Source organism: Camelus dromedarius, chromosome 4 (genome assembly GCF_036321535.1).
Source record: "Camelus dromedarius isolate mCamDro1 chromosome 4, mCamDro1.pat, whole genome shotgun sequence".
NCBI lineage: Eukaryota > Metazoa > Chordata > Mammalia > Artiodactyla > Camelidae > Camelus > Camelus dromedarius.
This window is the reverse complement of record NC_087439.1, coordinates 44,845,691-44,870,566: the sequence shown is the minus strand read 5'-3', so window position 1 is coordinate 44,870,566 and position 24,876 is coordinate 44,845,691. Positions and strand designations below refer to the sequence as shown.

At 36.1% G+C, this 24,876-nt stretch overlaps 3 protein-coding genes across 7 annotated transcripts in view; 1 reads left to right on the top strand and 2 right to left on the bottom strand.

The window, feature by feature from the left end:
• The window catches only part of PPIG (peptidylprolyl isomerase G), a 35,602-nt gene extending 27,510 nt beyond the window's left edge, over positions 1-8,092 (bottom strand). The window contains exon 1 of one of the 4 annotated variants that reach the window (XM_010982490.3): positions 7,944-8,092. The gene's annotated coding sequence lies outside the window, so the exon portion shown is untranslated. Of the gene's footprint in view, positions 1-7,529; positions 7,630-7,808 lie in introns of those variants that run through there. The other 3 variants (XM_031451605.2, XM_031451603.2, XM_031451604.2) reach the window with 3 other exon arrangements.
• Positions 8,093-9,103: 1,011 nt separating this feature from the next.
• Positions 9,104-9,771, bottom strand: LOC105091070 (large ribosomal subunit protein eL29-like). The gene has a single exon (XM_064485412.1). It carries the CDS (start codon positions 9,698-9,700, stop codon positions 9,239-9,241), a length of 462 nt encoding a protein of 153 aa, XP_064341482.1. The 5' UTR covers positions 9,701-9,771; the 3' UTR covers positions 9,104-9,238.
• Positions 9,772-18,245: 8,474 nt separating this feature from the next.
• The window catches only part of FASTKD1 (FAST kinase domains 1), a 32,953-nt gene continuing 26,322 nt past the window's right edge, over positions 18,246-24,876 (top strand). The window contains exons 1-3 of one of the 2 annotated variants that reach the window (XM_010982488.3): positions 18,246-18,324; positions 19,162-19,681; positions 21,642-21,710. In XM_010982488.3, coding sequence (XP_010980790.2) covers positions 19,347-19,681; positions 21,642-21,710 — 404 coding nt within the window. In that variant the 5' untranslated portion in view covers positions 18,246-18,324; positions 19,162-19,346. Of the gene's footprint in view, positions 18,430-19,161; positions 19,682-21,641; positions 21,711-24,876 lie in introns of both variants that reach the window. The other variant, XM_010982489.3, reaches the window with a different exon arrangement.

Sequence of the window (24,876 nt, the reverse complement as noted above, 5' to 3'; positions counted from 1 at the left end):
ACCAAGTTTGTGGCATTAACTTTTTATTTGTATAGAATTTCAATTCACATATCTGAAACTGAGAATATAGTGAATTCATAAATTTGAGGAAACTATTCTATCTTCAAGAAAAATATTAAATTACTACTTAGTACCTGATTATCCTTTATCTTCTAAGTAACTTTTGCAGGCCTTCTGAAATTCTCTACTTTTGGGGGTAGAATAAGTTTAATTAATTATTTATTTTACTCCCCAAAAAACTGCTAAAGCTATTTGTTTAGCCATAATATCCCAGGCAGAGATTTCTATTCTTACAAAATGAGAATAGTATAGATAGTATTGCCAAAACATACCAAATTGTTTTTGATTACAGTTAATTTCCTATTTACTGTGTTCTTGAAAAGTATTGCCAAAACATACCAAATTGTTTTTGATTACAGTTAATTTCCTATTTACTGTGTTCTTGAAAATAAACTCCAATTTTGAAAGCCAGGTAAAAGTCATGAAAGCTCAGAAAATAGTCTCTAATTATCCTTAACCTTTTAAACATAATCTTTTATGATTTTCCAACTTTTCTTAATTCTACGGCACATTGTAAACAATTCTATAGTTCTGGGACTTTGAAATTGCAATGAATACCACCACTAATTTTCGGAGTTAGGAGTCTAAGTGGGAGCTACTGGGATAGTGGTTTGTTCCGTTTTTTGATCCAGTGCTGCTTACACAGGGTAGTTTGCCTTGGGAAAATGTTGAGCTCCACTTAGAATCTGTATACTTTTTGGTATGTTATATACTTCAGTAAGAAGTTTACTCATTAAAAATAATACATATGGGGGCATGGATATAGCTCATGTGGTACAGTGCATCCTTAGCATGCATAAGGTCCTGGGTTCAATCCCCAATATTTACATATAAATAAATACATACATACATACACACAAAACTCTATTTCTCTACCCCTGATTCTCTCGAAACTTAGTAAACATCATTTGTCCAACAAGCTGCTACGGCTGAAGAAAACTTATTTTATTTAACTCAGTATGTCTAAAACATTATCTTAGCATATAATCAACATAAAATGTTATTGATGAGATATGTCACATTCTTTTTTTGGTACTAAGTCTTAGAAATCGTGTGTTTATGCCACATTTCAAGTGCTCAATAACTTCACGTGGCTCATGGCTACTATACTGGACAGCATGACTCTAAATACTTTAGATCCTGTTGACCTTTACAACTTTATCTAACATTCTCCTCAACTCTGCTTCAGCTTTGTGTTCCTGCTGTTCTTCCAATAGCCAAGGCCTGCTCCTTCAAGTCTTTTACATTTATTGTTCCCTCTGTGGAATGCTCTTACCCTAGATCTTCATGTGGGTTCATTCCCTCACTTTAAATTAAGTCATTGCTCTAGTATCACCTCCTCATGGAAACCATTCTTGACCAGTATATTCAAAGGCGCAGGCCCTACCCTCCAATACTTTATATCCCCTTACTCTACTTTACTTTTCTTACCAGCATTTATTGCTACTTGATATTTTATCATAAATTCAAGTTTTTATATCTATTCCTCTTACTAGAATATAAGCTCCATGAAGTGAGAGACTTCTCCAGTTTTGCTCCCCTCTAATTCCCAGTGCCTCAAACAGTGCTTGGCTGCGGCAGGAAACCAACATTTAATAAGGGAACAAATATACATGAAAGGATAGGCATGTGTGAGAAGGCTTTTTTGCAACATTGCAATAACAAGTAACTGAAAGGAAACTCCCAAAATGTCCCAAATTGAAAGAACATCTGAGTAAGTTACGGCATATATTTTCTATTTAATATTATACAACAGTTTTAAAACTCTGCATATAATATCCAAAACATCTGTTGAGTTGAGAAGAAAAAAAAAGCAAGTTGCATGTAAGTATTTTCAATACCCTAAAATAATACTGTTTCCACAAATAAGGAAAAAGGTCTTAAGAGATAATATAATATAATTCCAAACAATACTGTGCAGTGAGGAATAGGACTGAAAGTCAACGAGGTCTTTAGCTTTAACTATAAGGTTTGAATTTTGGCAACAAGAGTATGTTCATGTACTAGTTTCCCAATTAAAAAATAATAAAATTTAAAGATACATCTTCATAGCAAAATAAAATAGTAGGAAATACATGAAAATATTTAGAGCCTATCTCTAAGTGAAAGGGTCACAGGTGACTTTTATTTTATTTGTTTTTTGTTTTGTTTTTTTGGGGGGGAGAGTAATCAGGTTTTTATTTATTAATTTTTGGTGGAAGTACTGGGGATTGAACCCAGGACCTTGTGCATGCTAGGCACACACTCAACCACTGAGCTATATCCTCCTCCCTGATTTTTATTTTTGTTTTTCCATTTTCCAAGTTTTCTATCACAAATTCACATCTGTAAAAGAAACTCTTCAAAAGAGCATTCAAGTCTTAAACAATGTATTTTTTAAGTGTTTCACTTTCACAATTACTATTGCTGCTTAACATTTCAGTCTAGGAGATCTGAGGAAATGATTTCTCTTCTCACAAAACTGTGTACTCCTTCAAATGGAAACTAGGAAAATACATGCGAATACAGGAAAATACATGTGAATATTTACCTAAACTCTGGATGTTAAATAGCTTTTCAGGTTCACTAATAATGAAATAAATAATGAAGATAAACAGTTTGGACTGCACGAAAAAATGTATTATTTCTATTTTTCAAAGGGAAATTGGTAAAAAAAACTTGGAAAAATATTTTCAACAAACATGAATGATTTGTTAATTTTCTTACTGTAAAACTGACTAGGTCCATCCTACTCACTGCAGAACATGAAGCATCTTTGGTCCTGCCTATTCAATATCAGTCTATGTGACAATCCCCACACCCCTCACTATCACTCTACCCCATCTTTGAGAACCACTATCATAGGGTCCCTGTATCAATTAAACAAACAAAGGCTACCCAAGGGAATAAAAAAATATAAAACACCACAGAAAGTGAAACTGAAAATATAAACAGCACTAACAATTTTGCTAAGCAACTTGGCATTACAGAACAAGAATTCTGAATATATTCATAATCATTCTAACCTTAACACTTCAGTAATTCAAACTCTTGGAATGTCTCTAAGGGCAATCATTTTAATGAAATCTTCTTTTAGGCTTTATTTTTTAAAATAATAGTGAGTAATTAGAAACAACCTAAATGTCCAACACAACAGTTAAGTAAACTAGAAGACATATGATAGATTATTATGCTGTTTATGAAAATACAATTTTTAATATAATATGGAAAATGTTAAGTGAAAAAAGATATCAATATTATATGGTTAAAATGATTTTAAGTATAAAAAATTCATATATACTGTCACGGTAGTGCTTTCTATAATAGTGGAAAAAACCTAGTTATACAGTAATAGAAACTGGTTAAGTAAACACCCTCATGAAATGGATGGTATTCATTTAGCCATTGGAAATCATATTCTTACATGTTAAAACTACAGAGATAACATATTTCACCTGAGAAAAAATTTTAAAATATTGACTTTGTCATACATTGTTGATGGGAACAAAGGGGTAAAACTGACAATCCTGTAAATTTGACAACATATATTATAAATGCATTAAATACCCCTTGACTCAATAACTTCATTCCTAGGAATTTTTAAAATATGTCCTACCCATTTGCAAAATAAGGTATGTGCAAGGTCACTCAAGGCACCATTGTTTGTAGGCTGTAAACCTAAATGTCCACAGAAGAGATTATATAAATCATATTACATCTGTACATGTACAGGCTATAAAAAAGAATGAGGAAGCTGTTTATGTACTGCTATCTCTGAGACATTTTAAGTTTTAAAAAAAAGGTACAGAAATGTATATGGTATGATTTCTTTGTATATTTTTAAAATAACTTAAAAAAATGTGTTTACTTGTCTAATATAAAGGTATCTGGTAGGAGAGGAAATGGGTAGTTTCGGAAGATGGGTAGGAAGATTTTTTACTATGTAACTTTCTATATCTTTTCAATTTTACGCCATAAGAATATTCCATTATTAAAAGCTATTTTAAAAATAAATAAAACTGAAAAAGAAAAATTACCAAAACTTCTCATGGAAGAGAAGATATTCATAATATACTAGGTGAAGAAAAGCAAGTGAGCAAGCAGTATTGTCTGTAAAATCCCAATTTTACACATATCAAATGCACATTAAAAAAGATACAAAATGATTATCAGAGAAATGCATATCAAAACTACAATGAGGTATCATCTCACACCAGTCCGAATGGCCATCATTCAAAAGTCCACAAACGATAAATGCTGGAGAGGGTGAGGAAAAAAGGGAATCCTTCTACATTGTTGGTGGGAACGCAGTTTGGTGCAGCTGTTATGGAAAACAGTATGGAGATACCTCAGAAGACTAGGAATAGACTTACCATATGAACCAGCAATCCCACTCCTGGGCATATATCCAGAGAGAACCTTAATTCAGAAAGACACATGCACCCCTATGTTCATAGCAGCACAATTTACAATAGTCAAGACACGGAAACAATTTAAATGTCCACTGACAGATGACTGGATAAAGAAGATGTGGTATATATATACAAAAGAATACTGTTCAGCCATAAAAAAAAAGAATAAATTAATGCCTTTTGCAGCAACATGGATGGACCTGGAGATCATTCTAAGTGAAGTAAGCCAGAAAGAGAAAGAAAAATACCATACGGTATCACTTACATGATCTAAAAAAAAAAAAGACACAAATGAACTTATTTACAAAACAGACTTACAGACATAGAAAACAAACTCATGGTTACCAGGGGTGGGAAAGGATAAACTGGGAGTTCGAGATTTACAGATACTAATATATATAAAATAGATAAACAACAATTTCATACTGTATAGCATAGGGAACTATATTCAATATCTTGTAGTAACTTATGGTGAAAAATAATATGAAAATGAAATGTCTGTTCATATATGACTGAAGCATTATGCTCCACACTAGAAACAGATACAACATTGTAAACTGACTATACTTCAATAAAAAAAATATAAAATAGGTAGGAAATGAAATTACTGCAATAAAGAGAGGTATCTGTATCACCACGCTCAGACTATTATTTAAAATAGTCAAGACATGGAGACAACTTAAGTGCCCAACAACAGATAAATGAAAACGTGAGGTAAGTATGTATGTGTGTGTATATATATGTACATGTATACGAGACAGACAGACACACACGTGCGAAAATAATGGGATACTATTTAGCCATTAAAAGAAAAAAGGAAACCCTGTCATTTGCAACAACATGGATGGACCTTGAGGACAATGAGCTACGTGAAGTAAGTCAGACAGAGAAATACTGTATGATCTTACTTATATGTGTAATCTAAAAAATAAAAAATACATGCATACATATGCTCATACACACATAAACACCAAACTCATAGAAAAAGAGATCAGATTTGTGATAACCAGAGGCAGGGGCTGGGGAGAGGAAATTGGATGAAGGTGGTCAAAAGGTATAAACCTCCAGTTTTAAGTACTAGCAATGTACAACATGATGACTATAGTTAACACTGCTGTATTATATATTTGAAAGTCATTAAGAATAAATTTTAAAAGTTCTCATCACAAGGAAAAAAATTTTTAATATTCTTATAAATATTCAGCTAATATTCTTAATATTGTACCTGCAACTATCTAAGCTCTTATAATGATAAATTTATCCCATTGTCTCCAGAGATAGACCAACACCATCCTAGCAACATGTTATTCAATCTAGTAATATCTAAACAAAAAAGTAGAGACTTTAGAAGTTTTAAGTAAACAGCTAATCTGATCTAATCTGATTTTATAGACAGAACAAGAGGACTAGAGAGCTGAAGTGATTGACTCAACGCCACAAGCCTAAAAAAGCAAGAGTTTTCTGGTTAAGACTAGTTTGACTGTAGAAACTATCTTATTCACAAATATTCCAGATAATGGTTTATATAATTTTACTTCCCAGCATATGACCATAGTGCAATGGTTTAATTATGAATAAACCTTCAACTACAGTTTATGCATAATTAACAGTAGCTTAATATATAAAAAAGCAGGCTTTATGCAATTAAAAAATCAATGAGTTAAGGAATCATTCATGTTTTTAAAATAACCGTTTTAATATCAGAAATTGATGCCTGTATTTTTAAGTGTGCACAGGTTGGTGAACATTTTAAGCTACCACTCAAACTAAAACAAAGTGCAAAAGATTTCCTGTCTGGGACTAAAAGTACAAAGTCCCAGTTAAAGCAGTTTTCTCTTGAGTATAACCCTGCCTGTAGCAAATTTCAAAATGCAAGATTTGCCCTGCAGAAATAAAAATACACTGAGTTCTTTCGGAGACCATATATGCATTAAACCAGGTCGAAACCATTGACACTTAAATGAAATGAAAATTGAAGCTTGGTGCTAAAAATAAAGCCAAAAAAAAGTGCAATACCACTATGTAGCAGATTTGTAATAAACAGTTCAAATCAGTTTCTTAAATTATGTATGGATCCCTACCACATATAACAAGTAAAGGCACCTTAGTACATAGATAATACATTTTAATTCTTTTGAAATACCCTATAAGTAAAACAATTAGGGAGGACATTAGCGTGTATTTCTTAGGGAGAATATTAACATATATTTCTTAAAACAGCAACACTGAATAACTGTAGATGGTGGCTGATAACTAACAGAACTAGTCCATGCTACTATGAATGGCTACCCATTTTCCTTTACATAAACAATGGACGCTGCCTGACAGGAAATCTGATTTAAAATATGCAAAATATCAAAAGGACAGACTTTACTTAGTGGCCACCGATACTGCAAGACCACAAGTAACAAGCACCAAAACCGAAAGGTCTTTGATAAGTCCAAATATATGTAATGTATGCTCTTCACTTCACTCACATACTTTTGTTTTTCTGGCTTTAGCTACTGAAAATTAACGTACCCCCTAATTTCCAAAACATTTAATTGTTCCTCGGACGTATTTGCAAAAACCTGGTCCTGCATACAGTATTGTTGCGGGAATAAATTAACAGCAATGCACAAAATGGTGCTTTTATAACATTTCCAAAACGACTGGGAATCCTCCAATCCCTCAGACCTCGACTCAGCACCTTGAAAGACTACAGATGAGCCAAATTCGCACACTTCCCCCAAAGGCATATGGAGCCATCACCTTCCTCCTAAAGAGTAATTATCTCCTCCTAAAAGGCCTGCGATGCTCACAGCTCCCAGGAAACGTGGGAGAGCTTGGAGACAGCTCTGGGATGAGAAGAGAAGAGCATGGATTTAAGTTTTAAGAGAATACTTAACTAAGTGGCCTGTGCCATTTCACCACGTACGACAGCCACTATGAGAGGAAAAGGTCGGAGTAGGAGGAAAGCCTGTCTTCAGTCTAGTCTCAACCCCTGTGATCCAGGCTCCTCGATTGCCGCTCTCCAACCCTAATCTGACAGGACGTTAAGTTAATGCCTCCCGCTTTCTTACGCATCCTCCCACCTACCCCGCATTGGTGCTTTGTCTTACGATTTTGAAGCATCAAAAACCACCCTGGCTCCCTTAGAGTTCAGGCCGCTGTCGCTGCCGCCATATTACAGCTTGTGCGGCAAAATGCGTCAGGGAGGGAGGTGTGCGCCCGAGTGGAGGGGGCGGGGGCTGGCAGGGGGAGGGACGTTTCCCAGGCCCTGGAGGCACGGCTGGAACCCTTCTCCAGCCGCTACAGCTAGCAAAGCCACTGCCACTGTCCTTGGGGGCCCCGTCTGGGAACGGGTAGCCTAGATACCTCGAAGGGAAAGCGGCTAAGTCGGCCGGGCCTATCGCGCCGACTCCGCCCCTCTCCTCGGGCCCTTCCCGCTCTCGTAGCCGGGGACTGCTGCAAAGGACGCCACCGAAACAACACGGGCTTCGCGCCACCTACTTGCACCAGTACAGCCTCCTCTTCCTGCGGTCCGGTCCTTTAAAGCGCTTCAAATCTACCGCCGCCAGAAAAGGCGCTAAAGCCCACTAACCGCCTCCCTCCCCCCACCACCCTGTCCCGGCGTGGAGGGAAAGCGTCGCGCCGGAAGTACGTCACGAGTCGGCGGACAGCAGCTTTTGGTGATCCGTTCCTTGCGTCATCTCCTCACCCTCCCCGGAGTTCTAGAATTGTGGTGCCTGTTAAGTTACTAGTTTATAGGTAGCTTAATACTTTCTGTGTGAGTTGGTTGGAAAAGTTTGTAACCGTCAGAATGCCCTGTGTTCGTGAAAAGAAGTGCTGAATTTAATAAGTATTTATTGATCCTCTTTCCGGGTGTTGGGAAGGGGACCCTACCTTCAAGGAGCTTCCAGGTCAGTTTACAGTTAACGCTGTGAGTTTTTAAAACACTACAAGTTTTAAAAAACGAATGAACAAAGTGCTGTTTTAGGAAAGGAGGGAATTACAAAGTATATTGACGCTCTTTGTTGTCGTTTTTCTTAGAGCAACCCCATGATACAGGTTATTATCCTTATTTTTACAAATAAACAAATTGAGGCTCAGAAGATAAGTGCCTTCCTCCTAAAGACACTGTTCCTAAATACCAAAGCAAGCCTTTGACTCCAAATCCAGTGATCTCTGGGGAAAGTAAGACGTATACTGTTATTTAATTATTTTAAGAGGTTAAGAGTCCCTAGATTATGTTAGAATTCATTCTCCCTGCTATTTTGAGGGAGGGGCGTAGGCGACAATCGTTGTGGGGATATGGGATGAGGTGTGGTTTAAAGGAACCAGCTATGGGGACTTAGACCGTATTATCGTATTAAAAGAACTTAAGCTACAATCATTGAAAGTTTTCACCTATGTGCCTTAGGTAAATTAGTAATTATCAACAACTGGGCATGTGGTACACTTAAGGGTCTTGACCAGTTTTACAGAGCTGTAAAAGTGAGAGGACAATCCCTGACTTTTAAGCCATTGCATTTATTGAAGGGAGCAGCCGCATACTTCAAACAGTTCGGAGGTGGTATGGTTTTACACTTTGCAATGAGGAGAGCAATTCTGCAATAGTTAAAAAAAAACTGATTTATATTAAGCGCTATATTAAGATAGATTTCTTTAAGCATTTTTTTTTTTGACTGACAGATCTTGCCTCAGGTTTATTTGTACAAACAGCACAGGTAGACATGAGCCCCATGCAGACAGCTGCCCAGGGGTCACACTAGTCCTTATATCGTCACATCAATAGATGAAAGCCTCTACTCTGGAGCCTTTGTGGGGGCTTGGGCGCATTTGGGAGACTGAACTGGATCCGGAGCTGCAGCTGCAGCCTTGGTCTGAGCCTTGTCCTTGGCCTTTGGCCGACAGAGCCTGAGACCCTTGGCAGTGCAGGCACGAGCATGTTTCCCGAGCTTGGGGTGAGCAATGTAGGCAAGTTGACTGAGCTTGCGGCTGCTGCCCTTTGGAATCTTGGGCTTGACCTCCTTGGGCTTTAGGAGAGCCTTGATAGCCTCAGCACGTGCACTCATGGCCTTGGTATTGTTGGCCTGCATCTTCTTCAGGCCCTTCTTGTTGTGCTTCTTGGCAAAGCGCATGTTCCTCAGGAACTTGGGGTCTACTCTCTTAAGAGATTCGTATCGTTGTGATTGGGGTTTTTTCATGCCGTTTCTGTGCCATTTTCGGGACTGGTTGTGTGTGGTGTGGTTCTTCGACTTGGCCATGCCTGTACTGGAGCCGGGAGATCCCAAATCGCCTGGGACCAGAAGAGAAAGAGAGTGAGCATTGTTTTGTTTGATTTTTTGTTCCTTCAACTTCCTTCAGAATGTATTTTTATTTAGCTATGGTTTACAGATTCATTTCTTAGATTTCTGCCCTACTATGTAAGTGACATTGGTATGGCATTGATGTATTCTCCCTCTTTCTCACACATTCAGCCACAGACATTTTTGAGGATATATTACAGATCATTATGCCATAATTAAGATTTTGAGGTGTATAAAGGTAACATTACTAATCTTGTTCTAGGGCATACTATCTTCCTAGAGAAACAGACTTATATCTGAAGTGACTGGAGAATTATTGAATAGTAAAATATTAATAAGTACTTATATATACACATGTATACATACATTACACATGGTCAGATTTTAGGAGATTGTTGAAAGAAGTTTTTTTTTCTTTACTTTTTTCTTGGAAGACTTTTTGAAGCAGCATTACAAATGTCAATTCAAGGACTGGTGGCTGGTGCTGAGCCATGACAAAGTTTTCACCGCTCTTAAGAAGAATTGTTTTGTTTTAATTAAGTTTGTCACCCTTTCTTAATGTTATAGTATACTTTTATGAAATGATTGTTATAGAATGTAGTAGTTGTTTTCTTTCTCTAGATGCCCTAGTTGGACAAATGAAGCATTGGCATGATTTGTTGGGTTCTAGATATGTTGAAGGTTCATAGGTCTGTGAAACCCCAAACTTTCACAGACCAAATAGAGTTGATATGGTGTATTGTTCCAAGAAGGATGCTGTTACAAGTAAAAGGAAGTATTGTTACCTCCTGGCTGAAAGAACAAAGGATTTATTTCTCTCTTATATAATAGATCTGAGGTGAGTGGGCCAGATCAAAGGGCAGCTCTGCTCCACATAGTCAGTTAGGAACTTGAGTTCCTTATATGTTATTCTGACATACTCCAGGGCCTTGACTTTGCATGATTAGAGTGCATTGCCTTGGGTTTCAGCTGACAGGAAACAGAAAGAAATATAATAATGTCCTAAGGCCTTAACAAGGAAGTAGCACATGTCACTTTGGCTCTAATTCCATCAATAAGAACTTAATCACAGGGCCAAACCCAATTAGAAAGTATGGAAAAATGTAATATTGGCATGTGTCCAGAAAAAAGAAGAAAAACTATTTTAATGGAAAATTAACAGTCTGGGCCACATATCCCATTGAAAGATAGTTTTTTGCATAATTAGTTTGTGTGACTGTTCTACACTGTGAGCAGACACAAGATTTGCTGTGATGTTACTAGTGTTTTGAAATATATTTAGGTTCTAGCACTCATAGGTGAACTGTTACTTAAAGTCACTTTAAAAAGAATTTTGTTTTTAAGCGGAGATATTGGGGATTGAACCCAGGACCTCGTGTATGCTAAGCACATGCACTACCTGAGCTGTACCCTCCCTCCTTAAGGTCACTTTTACTAGATTTAAAGACCAAAAAATAGTTTTATAATCATCAAAGCAGGAGTTTTCAAGGGGTGACTTAAGTTAGCCCTTAATTTATTTTACATGCCTTTTTTAAGGGTAGGATTTTTAAATTAAAGCTTAATATGTATTCATAAACTGTAAGTATATCTCCATACATTTTGTATATACATATATTTTTACTGAAGTATAGTTAGTTTACAATGTTGTGTCAATTTCTGGTGTACAGCATAGTGCTTCAGTCATACGTGAACATACATACATTTGTTTTCATATTCTTTTTCACCATGTTACTACAAGATATTGAATGTAGTTCCCTGTGCTATACAATGTAAACTTGTTTATTCTATATATATTAGTATCTGCAAATCTCAAACTCCCAATTTATCCCTTCCCACCCCCTTCCCCGACTGGTAACCATAAGTTCTTCATGTCTGTGAGTCTGTTTCTGTTTTGTAAATAAATTTGTTTGTCTTTTTCTTTAGATTCCACATATAAGTGATATCATATGGTATTTTTCTTTTTCTTTCTGTCTTACTTCACTTAAAATGACAGTCTCCAGGTCCATCCATGGTGCTGCAAATGGCATTATTTTATTCTTTTTTATGGCTGAGTAGTATTCTATTGTATACATATACCATAGCCTCTTTATCCAGTCATCTGTCGATGGACATTTAGGTTGTTTCCATGTCTTGGCTATTGTAAATAGTGCTGCTATGAACATTGGGGTGCATGTGTCTTTTTGAATTAAGGTTCCCTCTGAATGTATGCCCAGGAGTAGCTCCATACATTTTTACAACGTGAACATACAGGTGTGACTTCCACTAGATTAAGACATAGAGCAATATCAGCATCTAAGAAGCCCTCTTCATGTTCTCACCCAATAGTTCTTTCATCCCACCCTCCTGCACCCAATAATTCTGTCACCCCACCCTCCCCCACTGAATAATCCTATCACCCCACCCTCCCTGATCCCTACCAAAGATAGACTCTAATCGGAGTTCCATCAACATACATTAGTTTTGTCTATTTTTGAAACATGAATGGAATTAGGCATATGTATTTATTTGTGGCTGGCTTTTTTGCAATGTTGTGTTTGTGAGAAGTATGATGATGAATTGACTCACATGATTATGAAGGCTAAGAAGTCTCACAGTCTGCTGTCTGCAAGCTGGAGACCCTGGAAAGCTGGTGGTGTAATTCCAGTTCAAGTTTGAGAACCAGGGGAGCTGATGATGAAAGTCCCAGTTTAAGGGCAGAAGACCAGTGTCCAAACTCACATAGCCAGGTGGGAAGCAAAAAGGGTGAATTCCTCTTTCCGGTGCTTTCTTGATCTGTTAAGGCCCTCCATGGATTAGATAATGCCCACCCACATTAGTGAGTCCACCAATTCATATGCTAGTCTAATCTAGAAACACCCTCAAAAACACACCTAAAAATAATACTTAATCTGGGTAGCCCTTGGCCCAGTCAAGTTGATATATAAAATGAACAATCACAATGGGTATTGCATAATTATTCCCTTCCACTTTACATGGATATTTGTGTTGTTTTTGAGTTCTAGCTATTATGAAAAAAGTTTTTATGAACATTCTTATGTTGTTATACAGAGCACATATATTTTGCATATATGTTGGAAATATACCTCAGAATGGAATTGTTAGATCTTTGGGTATGGATAGGATCAGCTTTCATAGATATTGCCAATGAGTTTTGTGAAGTGGTTGTAAAATACTCTTATTGTATGTGCCTTTTGATTCTAGTATTAGAGTTCTCATGTGCAAATGAGAGAAACCCAGCTTGAAGTAGCTTAGGTAAAATTGGGAATATATTGCTTCATGAAGCAAAACTGTTGGACAATGTGGTGGCTTTAAAAACATGTCCATAAATTCTTTAATGTGACTTCTAATGACTAAGGCAAAATGACAATTTGTGATTTTAGAGAGTAGGTCATAAAGGCATTTTGATTTCCTCCTTGCTATGTACACTCTTAGAACACTCACTTTAGGGGAAATCAGCTGCCATGTCATGAAGACACTCAAACTGACTATGGAGAGGCCCTTGTGGCAAGAAACAGGCTTCCTGGCAAAAACCATAGAGGAAGTGAAGCCTCCTGCCAACAGCCAAGTGAATGAGCCATTTGGAAACAATCCTCCAGCCTCAGTCAAGCCTTCAGATGACTGTTGACATCTGACTTCAATTACATGAGAAACTGTGAGCCGAAACTACTCAGCTAAGCTACTTCCAAATTTCTGATCCACAGAAACTGTGGGATAATGAATGTTATTTAATGTTAATTAAGTTTGGGGATGATATACAGCAATGTATAACCAATACAGAGAAGAAAAAAAATAGATGGAATGTGATGGAAGTTCTCTCTTGTCTAATTCTACCTACCTGTTTTTTTTGGCTTCATTCTCTTGACTGACTTCTTCAAGAGACTACCTCACATCTTAATAATCTGAGTCTCTGCCAGCTCCAATTATAAAATGCCAGAGAAGTCTTTGATGAGTGTTGCAACAACAGCTCTAAAATTTGTGCTTCCATTTACATAGCGAGGAGTGTCACTGGGAAATGTCTGTCCTGCTAAGAACTATGCATCTAAGTAAGGATATGTGAATACTCATTAGTGGAAAGTGAGTGAAACTGATGTGTATTACATCCAGACCAAGATGTTTATCAAGCATTATTCTTTTTCCATGTCCTCTCTTCCTTTTTTTGTCAGCTGAATTGAGTACTTTAAGGCCTTCTGTGGACTATGAAAGAAACCTAATTCCCTGAATCTTTACGTGGAGAAAAGTCCTCCACTGACCAGGAATACCCACATTGGAATGTGATGTGATTGAGAAATCAAATTCTGTAGGTTAAGCCACTGACATTTGGCTTTATTCATTACAGCAGATAACATTATCCATCTAATAGGCCATGGGCCTAAAGTGCTAGATTTGGCCTAACCTGGGTTATTTCAGTCTTTGCATTGTGAAGAGTGGTGTCTGATACCAAAAGAGGGGAAGTAGGTGGGCTGGGCTACTATAATTAACTTACCTTTAGTTTAGAATAATGAAAAATTTTGCTTCTACCCATAGTTGGATAAACTTGTGCTTGTTCTAATTTTCTACCAATATTATGTTTCACTTAAAAAAAAAAAGCACACCTGTTGTCACATACATTTTACAGTAATATAAGCAATTGTAAAAATTTGAACATTCTATAGAGGTATAAAATTAATTAATTGCCCCTAACGCTTTCCAATTCCATTTCTTTAAGGTATTCAATGATACATTCTCTGACCCTATACTAACATTAAAAACCCTTATTTAATATCTGTAATTCTCTTCCTTTCACAAAAATGAGATCACATGTATTACTCTGAAATTTGCTTTTGTTTGCATAAAAATTATTATGAACATCTTCTTTGATATCTATAAACCATTCTATAGTATGGATATACTACTATAAGTTATCCAGCCATTCTCCTATTGGACATTTCAGTTGTTTCAAGTTTTGGTTAATACAAATAATACTGTAATAAACATCCTTTTACATATATCCTTATATATTGATGTTTATAAATCTGTAGGAAACACAGCCAGAAGTGAGATTTTCCAGTCTCAAAATGCATTTTAATCATGTCATGGAGGGCCATGAAAGGTATCCTGAAAGGTTGTGGCACTTCAGGTTTGTATGAAAGTGGCTGTTTTCTTCCATGGAAGTTGTTTTCAATCTTTTTAGTTTTTGCCAATTTAATGGGTGAAAGAATGGTACATTTGTATTTTGTAATTTCCTGATTACCAGTGAGGTTGGTCATTTTTCTGTTGAATCCATTTTTAAAATTGTAGTGAAATAGGCAAAACATAAAATTTACTATCTTAACCATCTTAGAGTGTACAGTTCAGTAGTGTTAAGTCCATTCACATTAAGTACATTCGCAACCAATCTCCAGAACTCTTTTTGTCTTTCAAAACTGCAACTCTGTACCCATTAAGCAACTCCTCATTACCTCTTGCCCCCAGCCTCTGACAACCACTGTTCTACTTTCTGTTTCTATGAATTTGACTACTCTCTGTTCCTAAAATAAGTGGACTCATACAATATTCATTCTTTTGTGTCTGGCTTATTTCAGCTAGCATAGTGTCTTCAAGGTTCATTTATGTTGTAGCATGTGTCAGAATTTTCTCCCTTTTTAATAAAATTTCATTATATGTATATATGACATTGTCATTATTGACTCATATGCCAATGGACACTTAGGTTGCTTCTACCTTTTGGCTATTGAAAATAATGCTGTACCATTGGTGCACCATTGGTGTACAAATAACTGTTCAAGTTCCTGCTTTCGGTTCTTGTGAGTTAATACCCAGGAGCAGAATTCCTAGATTACATGATAATTCTGTGTTTAATTTTTTGAGGACTCATCATACTGTTTTCCATAGTGGCTGCTCCATTTTATATTTCCATCAGCAATACACAAGCGTTCCAATTTCTCCACATCCTTACCAACACTTATTATTTTCCGATTTTTTGATAATAGCCATCCTCTTGGGTGTGAAGTGGTATCTCATGGTAGTTTTGATTTTCATTTCCCTAATAATTAGTGATGTTGAACATTTTTTCATGTGCCTATGGCCATGGAGAAAGGCCTATTCAAATCCTTTGCCCATTAAAAAATTTTTTTGGTCATTGAGTTGGGTGAGTTCTTTATATATTCTGGATATTAATCCTTTATCAGTTATATCATTTGCAAATATTTTCTCCCATTCTGTGGGTTGCCTTTTCACTCTGTTGACAGTGTCCTTTGATGCATACAAGTTTTTAATTCTGAAGAAATCAAATTAATCTATTTTTTTCTCTTGGTGCTATTGGTATTATATCCAACAAACACATTCCTTACTGACAGAATTACTCCAGGAGAAAAAAAGCATTCAAGTTAATTTGTAAGGGAAAAAAAGGTTCCTGACATTGGGGAAACTGATTTGATGTTTGTAGCTAAACCTCAATGTTATTTCAAACTAATCTTACACATTTTAAAGCATACCGTGCTCCTGTTGGAATAAACAATCTCATAGAATATTGAGATCAGACAGGGTCATTGTGCAACACAAAATACCCAGGATTCCCCTCTTGCTAAATGAGTAAATGCTATGTCTTTACCAATTTCAGCTTTATTCCTCCTTTACTCTGCCTTCCCTATAGTTAACATTTATTAAGTTGCCCAATCATAGAATTGCCCTGTTTCCTAACAACACTCAAGATAGAACAAACCTCTTCTTCCTTATACCCTCCCCAAAATTGCCTAACCAAAGCCCTAATCCTATAATAAATTCTTTCTAATACTCTTTTACTGAGCTGCCAAATGGTTTTCTATGATGTTCATTTTCTCTGAGCTGCAACAAGTAATCCATCAACTGCAGGTTTTTGCTGTTTTTTTGGCTGAAGGACATTGACATTTGTTAGGAGGAAATTTAGAGCTACTTTTTATTAAGCACTTAGTAGCCCTTGTAAAAGATACTTCTTTATGATTTAAATCGTTAGCTAAAACGTAATTCTGTGTCTGTGGATTTAAATTATTACCTAAATTTTGTTCTCAGGTGTGATTTGTATATAACTGCATATGTTATGAATGTCCGAGGCTGCAAGTAGAGAAAAGTCACTAACAGTGACTAAACAAAAAGGATTTTATTTTCCTACACAAATGATTCCAGAGGGAGGTAAGCTACTGGCGTTTGTTCCTTAGGCTGGTCTCCTTACAATTCCACAAATGGATGAGAAGGAGACAAGCAGCCCCCAACAAGTGAAGAAACCACCCTGTCATTATCATTTAGGCTTTATTGTTTCCAGGAGCTGGTCTGGCACTCATAGCTTACCTGTGGTATTCTGTTGAGCGTAATTGCACAGACTAACATGGGACAAGGTCACTCTCTGACTGTGATGGGTCAAGCCAAAAACAAGACCATTTGATAATCACATCTGAATTAACACAAAAACAGAACTTTGTCCAAATCACAAAAAAATGATCAAACATCCACCTGTCTTGGCTAATGTGAGTGGTTACAGCTTCTTTACCAATTAAAGCTTTAAGTTCATTTCATTCCTTCTGCCTTCTAAAGTTTGTTAAGATACTCAATAATGTCTTCACAGCCTCCAATCTAGAGAAAAGTACCTCTTAAACCTCTCTAAAATCACTTAACGCAAGGCTGAATACTATAATATGTTCTTTCTAACACTTTCTTGACACCCGTTAGGATGTGTTCTGCTTCATTGCAACCAGCCAGTAATACCAACTTTGTTTAACTCTAGGTGTACTCCTGGTGGTCTTTGACTCAAGGGCCTTGACACAGTTCATGCTCAGTCTTATCTCTATGCTTTTTCTCACATTTATTCTAAAATCCCTTCTATTCTGTGTATTCAGATCAACCTCCATTTTCATAGTTGTTAGTATCAGTAGATCTGGTTCCAAACAGCCTAAATCAGTGCTCTGTGATTAGTGGTTGCCTAGGTGTGGGAGGTGTGGGGCAAGTGACTGCTAAATGGTTACAGGGTTTCTTTTTGGAGTTATAAAAATATTCTAAAATTGATTGTGGTAATGTTCCACGACTCTTGAGTTTTAAAAAGCCATCGAATTGTGTACTGTAAGTAAGTGATGTATGTTGTGTAAATAATTTCACAATAAAGCTGTTTTAAAAAAACCCTGTGGTCTAAGACTGGTACCTGTCTGCCACTACACAAGCGCAGAAATCTGAGAGAAGAGTTTAGATGCTTTCATAGCCATTTGATAATTCCATACATGTTGTATAAGAAACAAAAATCTGTACGTGTCTTTTCTATGTTTAAGTTTTCAAATTTCACTTTTCTATATATTCATTTCTATTGAATATTATAAAAATATAAATCTTCCACGGACTGGGCGAAAACCTCATGGAGTTGAGAAACACGGACCTTAAGGGCCTATCATTTCAACAGTTTAAGATGTGCGGCCCACGTCTCTCTCAAAGTGGAACTACAATGCCCAGAATTCCCCCAAGCACGTAAGCACGTCTCTTCCTCGCCGCGACGTCCCCTGGGGCATGTAGTGCGTGTCTCTGGCCGCGCACGCTGCGCTCTCCTGGCGTTTTTCCTGGTTTGGACGGACACCCGCAGAGGAAAGGTGATGTCTCTCGAGGAAAGGCGAAAACCTCTGGGATATGAGGGAGGCATGAATGACAAAACCGGGCCTGTTGCTTCCCTTGCTGAGGGACCAGGAATAGTCGAGGTCTGAGCCTTCATAAGCAGCCTTCCCCGCGAACCTTCAGAAAAGTACCCAAGGCGTTGAGGGACAAAGTCAGGGCCGGGTAGACAGGTTTTATTTTTTGCAGCCAGCACATTTTTTGGCCCGGGACACACGGTTCGGCTGAGACCTAAAGGCCTCCTTCCGGGTATTGGGTTTCCGGAGCGCGGAGGACTAGGGCTGGGCTAAGACTATTCATTCTCTCGGCACTACTGTGTGCCAAGGGCGGACCGTGCCTGCCATTTGCAAGGGTGTCGCTGTTAACCCTATACTGTATCTGTTCAGAGCTGGTACCCATCTCTCATTTATAGTCCCAAGGTACCCCCTCCCCCCCTTTTAGTTAAGTGCCTTCCCCAAGGTCACTTAGCTGAGGGGGAGTTAAAATCTTGGTATTCTAACCGCTGAGCTGCTTCCACTTTAATTTGTGGACAGATTTCAGACTCTTGAAGATACTTTGCGCAGGTTTTTGTGTATGTTGCGACCCAGGTCAGCTTGGCTCAGAATGTCGTACTGATTGTCACAAAGTAGCCAATATTGTCTCATCGTTTTTTCTTGTGAACAGACAAGTTGGCATAGCCATAGAGAGGACTATGAGGCTTGGTTTGTTGATGTAGTCTGTAGTTAATGCAGCAAAAACTTGTTACTTTAATTAGAATTTTGGAGTTAATTTCACATTGATAATATATGCATAACCATGTTAAACCAATTTCTTTACAGAAGCTGCATATTGGAATGGATTTGGAGTCATCATAATGGAAACAAAAAACATGAAGGAAAAACAGTTATTTTTATACCAGCGTATTATTGCACATGACTGCTAGTCGCAAAAGGTTTTCTTTACCTAAGAAAATTATGATGTAAATGAAAAGATACTTTTCCCCTCTAAACTCATTGTTTCCAATATGCTTCGCCTACGAGCTATTTGTCCATTCTCTTGGAGGGTGTTTAATTTTCGACTCTTGAGTTCTGAATCATTAATTAGCCAGATGAGTAAGTGTACAGATGAAGAGCAAATATTTGATCTTATTGAAAAAAACAAAGCCATACTTTCTGAAAAGCAAGTGGGATGTGCCTTCAGTATACTTTGGCAGTTTCAAAAGCAGACGGTCAGCTTGTCAAAAAATGTAAAAGGTATCAGAGACCATCCCCAGTTTCTTACTCTTCATAATTTAACTACAGCTAAAATGGAATTCATGAATGATGATACCCTGGTGAATGTGTTGTACATCACACAACAGTAAGTAATGTACTTTTAGATTTTATAGAAATGATTGTAGGTTATATTTTGACTTTCTAAAAATTTATTTAAAACGAAAAACAATGTTTTTTTCCTGTAAATAGTTTTTCTGATCGTCTAATATTTTAAAACTATTTACAGGCTATTATTTGATTACAGTAATCATTTCTCATCATGTATGTATATCAAAACATTACACTGTACCACCTAAAAATAGATAATTTTTATTCATTAATCATACATCAATAAAGCTGGGGAAAATTTAAAAAGAAAAGAAATTTTACATTGTTTGCAATGAAATCCAGCCTTCAGAAGAACTGGATTCCCTTAAGGAAGGATTCAGCGGCTACATAAAGGAAAAAAAAAAATACAGAGGTAACAATTAATCTGTTTACTAGTCTTATTGGTGGAAATTATCCAACCTGGGAAGGTATTTAAGTAGCTATAGATGTCAGCCTTGCACAAAACAGAGATACAGCTGTTTTTATTAGGTAGACAACATATATAGGAAAGGGACTTAAGGGTTTACTTATTTGGGGGGTTGGTGTTAGACTGAAAAAGAATGTGTCTCCTCCTTTTGGGTGGTCTTTCTCAGACTGCAAAGTTTTTTCTCTGAGGTACATCATGAGATGGTCAAGATAATCAGTTTTGCTTTCTCAGTGGTCATAATAGTGTGGGAAATGCTGAATCAGACAAAATTAAACAGATCTTTATTGCAGGACTCTTCAGAGTCTTTGGTATGCTAATGTATATTGTGAATCTCTAAGTTGGGAGTTTCCAGACTCCTTTAACCACAAAACATGTTGAACACCTCACAAGAATACTGCCTAGATGGAGAATGGTGCTTTTTGACGATTTGCCTAAAAACCATCTTTCTATGTATCCTCCTAAGTCATATTTTAGTAAGGAAAGGATTTTAGGAGTAAAATACAATTTTGTTTTCAAGTTTTTTAAACAGCATGTAGTTCGATTTTGTTTCATGACTCAACTTGAAAGTCTTTGACTTATAGTAGACAAATACCATAGGCTTAACATTATAAAGATGTTGAAGTCAGTTAAAAAGAGATTTTTTTTTAAGTACAATATATATATGGCTTAATTATATAGAGAAAATATCTCTTGTTGGTGCAGGTATATGCTTTGCATTGTTAGAGAAGGAACTGCTATATGCTTCTGGTAGTACAGTATGTATCAAGAACTATAAAAATACCCTTGCGACCCAATAATTTTGCTTCTAAGATTTACCCTAAGAAAGTGATCTGAGATACATGTAAAGATTCTTGCACATGCTTATTCATCCTAGGATTGCTTATAATATTGAAAAACTAAGATTTTAGTAAGTAGCTGAGTATTTAAGTAATATTATATTCATATAATGAATGTTATACAACCATTAAAAACCATGTTTTGAAGAATATATAATGATATGAGCAAATGCCCACAATATAATGTTAACTTACTGAAAAACGGGGTTAAAAATACAAAAGAAGTATGTATATTTTATATGTGTGTGGAAAAATAACTGGAAAGAAGTTCTTCAAATTAATGATGGTGTAGATATTTATGAGTAGCAGAATTATAAATGATTTTATTACCCTATTAAAGTTTTTCTTTATTTTACAAACTTTCTCCTATAAAAATATTTTTACAATCAGAGCAAAGTAATACATATTTATTTGTACTTTTAACATAAAATATGTCATTGAACATTTTCATTGTTCAGTAGAGGGTATTGAAATGAACAGATGAAAGGATGAGAAGGGCACTGGGTAAAGTATAGGTGTTTTGTTACATTGTACCAAGAAATCAGAATACTAAAATGGGAGCAGATCAGAAATAAGGACTGTGTAAGAGTATAACTTGAGGTTCCCTTTTGCATTATAATTCTTACTGCATGTGTATTTTTAATACTTTTAAAATGTTTATGTATGGAAAATTATTTTCTCTTGATTTTATTGAGGTTTGGTGTTGAGGTCCATGACCCACTAGTTGAAGCACTAGTTACAGAAGCATGGCGAAGACTGGAAAGGCAAGTACTCTGCGTTTATCAACTAAGATCAGGGTTATCCTGTTTAGGATTAGCATAGTGAAATCTTGTAGGGAAGGAATGGGGAGCTGCTGCCTAACTATCAAGCTTCATTGAAAAAAAAAAGTATTTAAACTCAATTTAGTTCGAGGGTTTTTTTGACTGTGTAAAGTGTGTGTGTGTTTTTTTTTTAGCATAATGAAATCTTGCAGAAAAAGAATGGGAAATGTATTTTTTCCTTAAGAGAGAAAGAAGAGTATTTCAAATATTCCTCTTTAAGATTGGGGAATGTAGTGTGGTTTTAATCATATACAATTAATCAAAATATAAGATGGAGTCACAGCTATTCATGGACTAGGCTTTTTGAATCTTCTTTTCTGGAAGAGTTTTACTTTAGAAAGAAAAAAATTCTGAGTGATAGGCTGTCAATAAAAACCTACCTGTAACTATCTTTTGTTGAGGGTGAGGAGAATAATCTTAGTCCTTTTGTGAGCAATTCATACTGGAGTTGTTCCTCCTTATCCAAGGGTAATTGATTCTAGGACCCTTTCGGATACCAAAATCCAGGAATGCTCAAGTCCGTTACATAAAATGGTACAGTATTTGCATGTAACCTATACACTTCCTCCTGTATACTTTAAGTCATCTCTAGGTTACTTATAATACCTAATACAGTGAAAATGCTATGTAAAGAGTTGTTCAGTACGTGGGAAATTCAAGTTGTGCTTTTTGGGAACTTTCTGGGATTTTGTTTTTTTAACTGAATATTTTCAATTTGCCCTTGGTTGAATCCGTGGATTTGGAACTCTTGGATATGCAGGGTCGACTGTACTGGATTTTAGGGGGTTAGAGTTGGTCACTCTTGATAAAAGCTCAAAACCTTTTTCTTCAAAGCAGCCTTAAGTGTTCTGTATATTGTGCATCTTGAGCAAATCAGTTGTAGGATAGATGCTTCTTTTTTTTTGGTTTTACTATCTACTAGTTAAACAATTAAATTACAAATATACAGTTGTGCTTCCCAGTGAATCAGACATTTCTTTTAAATTTTTCTTCATTTCAGAATAGCTCAGATAATGACTTTGTACTGTATGTTTTTAAAATTTGTAGCGGTAGTTTTATTATGATACTAAGTTATAAACATTTTAAAATCCCTAATTTGTATTCCATATATACAATTTCTAATAGAATCATAGAATAAGTGTTAATTTCTGATTTTTTTATAGTCACAGTGACCTATGATATTTATTTTTTGTTACTACAGTAGTGGTAAGCAACTGATTTTGCTAAAATATCTATGACTTTGTTATATAAATATAGTTTATAATAATTCAAATAGAATAGATTTATGATTTAGCACTATATGATGGATCATAGCAAGGATAGTTAACATATATTTGAAATTCAAATTTAAAAGCCTCTTTATTATGGAAGATTTTAAATATTTACAGAAGTAGAGAGATGAGTATAATAAAGTCCCATGTGCCCATCATCCTTCAACAATTACCAACATGTTGCAGTCTTATTTTGTCTAGATCACCTCTAATTCCTTCCCTACCCTTCAGTACAGTTTAAATTATTATATCATTTTATTATAAATACCTTAGTATGTATTTCTGAGAAACAAAAAGCAGTCTTTAAAAAAATATATAATCACAAAGCCATTATTATACCTACAAAAATGAATCCTTATTCCTTACTATCACCTGATAACTGGTCTGAGTTCCAATTTCCTTGATTGCTCTATAAAGAAAGATTTTTTTTTCACATTTTATGAATGGACTTTATTAAAAACAATAAATTTACATGCAGTTGACATTGTCCTAGGAAATCCAGTCTATATGCTATCTGTTTCTACGGCAACCAAGAAATGATGTGGTTAAGTCATGCACCTTATTCTCTAGTATAATTCATTTCTTACCATTTCTTTTTTTTTAAACTTTTTTTTATTGATTTATAGTCAATTTACAATGTTGTGTCAAATTCCAGTGTAGAGCACAATTTTTCAGTTATACATGAAGATACATACATTCATTGTCAATTTTTTTTTCACTGTGAGCTACCACAAGATCTTGTATATATTTCCCTGTGTTATACAGTATAATCTTGTGTATCTATTCTGCATATGCCTGTCAGTATCTACAAATTTTGAAATCCCAGTCTGTCCTTTTCCACCCCCCTGCCCCCTTGGCAACCACAAGTTTATATTCTATCTCTGTGAGTCTGTTTCTGTTTTGTATTTATGTTCTTTTTTTTTAGATTCCACATATGAGCAATCTCATATGGTATTTTTCTTTCTCTTTCTGGCTTACTTCACTTAGAATGACATTCTCCAGGGACATCCATGTTGCTGCAAATGGCATTATGTTGTCATTTTTAATGGCTGAATAGCATTCCATTGTATAAATATACCACAACTTCTTTATCCAGTCATCTGTTTATGGACATTTAGGCTGTTTCCATGTCTTGGCTATTGTAAATAGTGCTGCTATGAACATCGGGGTGCAGGTGTCTTTTTGAAGTAGGGTTCCTTCTGGATATATGCCCAGGAGTGGGATTCCTGGGTCATATGGTAAGTCTATTCCTAGTCTTTTGAGGAATCTCCATACTGTTTTCCACAGTGGCTGCACCAAACTGCATTCCCACCAGCAGTGTAGGAGGGTTCCCTTTTCTCCACAGCCTCTCCAGCATTTGTCATTTGTGGACTTTTGAATGATGGCCATTCTGTCTGGTGTGAGGTGATACCTCATTGTAGTTTTGATTTGCATTTCCCTGATAATTAGTGATATTGAGCTTTTTTTCATGTGCCTATTGATATTTGTATTTCTTCCTTGGAGAATTGCTTGTTTAGGTCTTCTGCCCATTTTTGGTTTGGGTTGTTTGTTTTTTTCTTATTAAGTCGTATGAGCTGCTTATATATTCTGGAGATCAAGCCTTTGTCGGTTTCATCATTTGCAAAAATTTTCTCCCATTCTGTAGGTTGTCGTTTTGTTTTACTTCTGGTTTCCTTTGCTGTGCAGAAGCTTGTAAGTTTTATTAGGTCCCATTTGTTTATTCTTGCTTTTATTTCTACTGCTTGGATAGACTGCCCTAGGAAAACATTTTTGAGATGTATGTCAGATAATGTTTTGCCTGTATTTTCTTCTAGGAGGTTGATTGTATCTTGTCTTTT

Coding starts and splice junctions, on each gene's coding strand:
- LOC105091070 (XM_064485412.1), bottom strand. CDS start 9,700: ATGGCCAAGTCGAAGAACCACACCACACACAACCAGTCCCGAAAATGG.